A 3,893-nucleotide genomic window follows, 5' to 3' on the forward strand; every position below is an offset into this window, starting at 1 on the left:
AATCTTCCTTAAAATATGCTTTACTTCAATTATTCATTTTCAAGACTGGCCAATAAAAAATTGCAACTTTAGTCATCCATTTGACAGATTTTTCTACCCTAAAGTATCTTTCTTTGTCCACCCTATCTTTCCAAAAAACTTGCTAAGTCAACTATGAAGTCCATGTTTTAGGCTAACCCCCCTACCCCCCCCCCCCAATCCTTAACAGGGTGGGGGTGGATTTTCTTTTTTGGTGGGGTACATTTCGTGCATGCAACTATATATATGAGGCTGATTTTAACACTTATATCACTCTAACAACTAGCTATACCTTATGAATTGATCATCCACTCTCATCATCATATTCTGTTCTGTGAGATTAGAAAATCACCATTAATACCTTTTGGTTTTCCAGACCTTACATTAAATATGGTGTTTGCCAAAAGTGGTGTCAGGGGTGGTGGCAGTGGTCTAGCTAACATGACAAACCTACCTGTACGAGTCCTCATGAGCCGGTGGTTCATGGTGTTCGCAACCATGTTAATTCTGTCAGCCGCCGGTGCCACCTACATGTTTGGTCTTTATTCCGGTGACATAAAATCTGCCCTCGGATACGATCAAACCACCCTTAATCTTCTTAGTTTCTTCAAAGATTTAGGATCCAACGTTGGTGTTTTATCAGGTTTAATTAATGAAATTTCACCACCTTGGGTTGTCCTTTCAATTGGAGCTGTTCTCAATTTTTTTGGTTATTTCATGATATGGATGGCCGTGACCAAAAAAATGTCCACACCTAAAGTTTGGTTAATGTGTTTGTATATTTGTATTGGTGCAAATTCACAATCTTTTGCCAATACTGGAGCTCTTGTTACATGTGTCAAGAATTTTCCAGAGAGTCGTGGTGCTGTTCTTGGACTTCTCAAAGGTTTTGTTGGTTTAAGTGGTGCAATTTTGACTCAAATTTACCAAGCAATTTATGGTAATGATTCTAAGTCTCTAATTTTGCTTATTGGTTGGCTTCCTGCTGTTATTTCCTTTGTTTTTCTACGTACAATTCGGATCATTGAAGTTGTTAGGATTGCACATGAGCTCAAAGTGTTCTATAGATTTTTGTATATGTCCCTTGGCCTAGCTGGATATCTTATGGTGATTATCATACTTCAGAAGAAATTAGATTTTACGCGAGCTGAATTTGGTTTGAGTGCAGCCTTTGTAGTTTTCTTGTTGTTCTTACCGCTTGGTATAGTGATAAAAGAAGAAATTATTTCGTGGAAGGCCAAGAAACTAGCTTTGGATAGTATTTCCGAGGTGAAAGTGATAACTGAGAAGCCGAAAAGTGAGTCTTCGGCTCCTGAGTTACCACGATCGTCAGCTGTTATCGCTGCTGTTGACTTAAAGGATCCTGAAGTTTCGTGTTGGAAAACAGTTTTTCAACCACCAAATCGAGGCGAAGACTATACTATACTTCAAGCACTATTTAGTCTTGACATGTTAATCCTTTTTCTTGCTACAATTTGTGGAATTGGAGGGACTTTAACTGCAATAGACAACTTGGGACAAATTGGATCTTCACTTGGCTACCCAAAAAAAAGCATTAGCACATTTGTTTCCCTAGTGAGTATATGGAATTATTTAGGAAGAGTGGTGGCTGGTTTCCTATCTGAATATTTCTTGAAAAAATACAAATTTCCAAGACCTTTAGCCCTAACCATAACCCTAATAATTTCTTGCATTGGCCATATTTTAATTGCATTTAATGTCCCTGGTGGACTTTATATTGCGTCAATAATTATTGGTTTTTGCTTTGGAGCTCAATGGCCATTACTTTTTGCAATAATTTCTGAACTTTTTGGACTGAAATACTACTCAACTTTGTATAATTTTGGGTCAGTAGCAAGTCCAATTGGTTCATATTTGCTTAATGTAAGAGTGGCCGGTCATTTATATGATAAAGAAGCAGAAAAACAATTGAAGGCACTGGGAAGGACGAGACGACAAGGGGAGGACTTGAATTGTGATGGAGTTGAGTGTTTTAAATTGGCATTTATTATTATTACAGCAGTTACTATTTTTGGAGCTTTTGTTTCTATTATTTTGGTGATTAGGACAAGGAAATTTTATAAGAGTGATATTTATAAGAAATTTAGAGAACAAGCTAAGGCTGCTGAGATGGAAATGGCATTGGGACAAAATGGAGGTGTTGTTGTTCAAAGTAATACAACTAGTAAGGGATAAATTGGAATGGAGAAAAGTCAAAGAGAAAAAGAAATATTAGATAGATTTGTTATTATTTGAAATATACTACATGGTATAATATTTATACCATATAACTTTGTAAGTGTGATGGATAAATTTAATGGTCATGAAATATAGTTTTGATGTTTTCTCTTACATGTATTTTCTTTTGTTTTTTCTTTAAAAGTATTTTATTGTGCTAATGGATCGCTATCCGCTATAAATGTTTATGGAGTTTTCGTTCTATGTCGAAAATTGTTTCAAATAATATGAGCGTTTATATTTTTCAATTGATCAGGTTTTAGTTGAAATTTGATATTATTAGCAAGGAAAGAAAAGGAATAAGAGAGATTTTCATAATCATAATTATATGAAACTATCTTAAGAGAAAAAATCAAGTAACGCCGAATTTTGAATATCTTAAGTGAAAAGAACAAAATAAGGGTATGAAACTTAAAATGAAGTCTTCAGGAAATTTTGTCGTTAAAGGAGAACTTGTTTTTCCATAATAATTGAGGTAAACTTTGACTTTTTGAAACTTTTGCGGGCAGTTGCTTTGTTTGACTTAAAGTGGGGTCCAACACTCTAAAACTATCTTAGCTTGTAGGTAATACCTTTTAACACTTAACTAAAAGTTATGGGTTCGAGTACTAAGTACCGAATTTTTTTTTGAAAGAGTCTTAGGGCATCAATTCGGACACCAAATACAGAGTGAGAAACTCGGAAAAAAAAAAAAGTAGTCATGTTGTGCTCTCCAAATTCCAAATTCCAACTTGCAATTTACTTATTATTAGAGGTTTTTAAGCAATTTCTTTGATTTGTTAATAGAGATTCCGTTTGAATATAGGATGATACAGTTGTAACAATTTAATAAAAAATTGGTGAGAATCCAACAATAATGGAGATCAAATCTTCCCCACATGATATATTGATTTTTAGAGAGGGACATGGATATGAAAAGCAGAAATGAGATATAGTATCTTCTTTACTTGTCAGAGATCGATCCCAATTTGTTTGGACTTAGAGACATAGTATTATTTATTGTTGTTATATAATTTGTGAAAACATGGTTGATAAATTTACTTTTGGCCTACTAGTTTATTTTGAAAAGGATGAAAGAGATTTGTATACGGTAAAAATCATATGCCTTTGATCTATAGGCTCGAGGGATCGTCCTAAGACCGAGTTCATGCAAGGTCGAGTTCGAGCCCGATGGACCAGACTCGAGCTCGAAGATAGGATGTGTGATGACCCGAAAGGTCATCTTCTGTTTTAGAATTCGATTCCGTGTTCCGAGGCCTTGAAAACCTTATTTTATCTCTCCTTGATTTGCGTGCGCAGTCCGGGCGTGTATCCAGAAAGCCCTTATGTGAATTTTTTTTTAAGAAATGATGATTTTGGCCTAAAAAGTTAATTTTTGTTGACTTCGGTCAACGTTTTGGGTAAACGGATCCGGACCCATATTCCGACGGTCCCGGAGGGTCCGTAGTATAATATGAGACCTGGGCGTATGCCCGGAATCGAATTTCGAGGTCCCTAACCCGAGAAATAAATTTTTGAAGGAAATTGATAAGACTGAAAATGTAATAATTTTAAAAGATTTGATCTTGTTGGTATCGGGCCCATATTTTGGTTCCGGAGCCCGGTACAGGTCCATTATGATATTTAAACCTTATCTG

General features: G+C 35.6%; 1 protein-coding gene across 1 annotated transcript; it reads left to right on the forward strand.

The window, feature by feature from the left end:
• Positions 1 to 291: 291 nt before the first annotated feature.
• On the forward strand, positions 292 to 2,365 carry LOC109219555 (protein NUCLEAR FUSION DEFECTIVE 4-like). Its single transcript, XM_019384016.1, has one exon. It carries the CDS (start codon positions 409 to 411, stop codon positions 2,212 to 2,214), a length of 1,806 nt encoding a protein of 601 aa, XP_019239561.1. The 5' UTR covers positions 292 to 408; the 3' UTR covers positions 2,215 to 2,365.
• The last annotated feature ends 1,528 nt before the right edge of the window (positions 2,366 to 3,893 follow it).

The sequence above is a fragment of the Nicotiana attenuata genome, unplaced genomic scaffold (genome assembly GCF_001879085.1).
Source record: "Nicotiana attenuata strain UT unplaced genomic scaffold, NIATTr2, whole genome shotgun sequence".
NCBI classification, from domain to species: Eukaryota; Viridiplantae; Streptophyta; class Magnoliopsida; order Solanales; family Solanaceae; genus Nicotiana; species Nicotiana attenuata.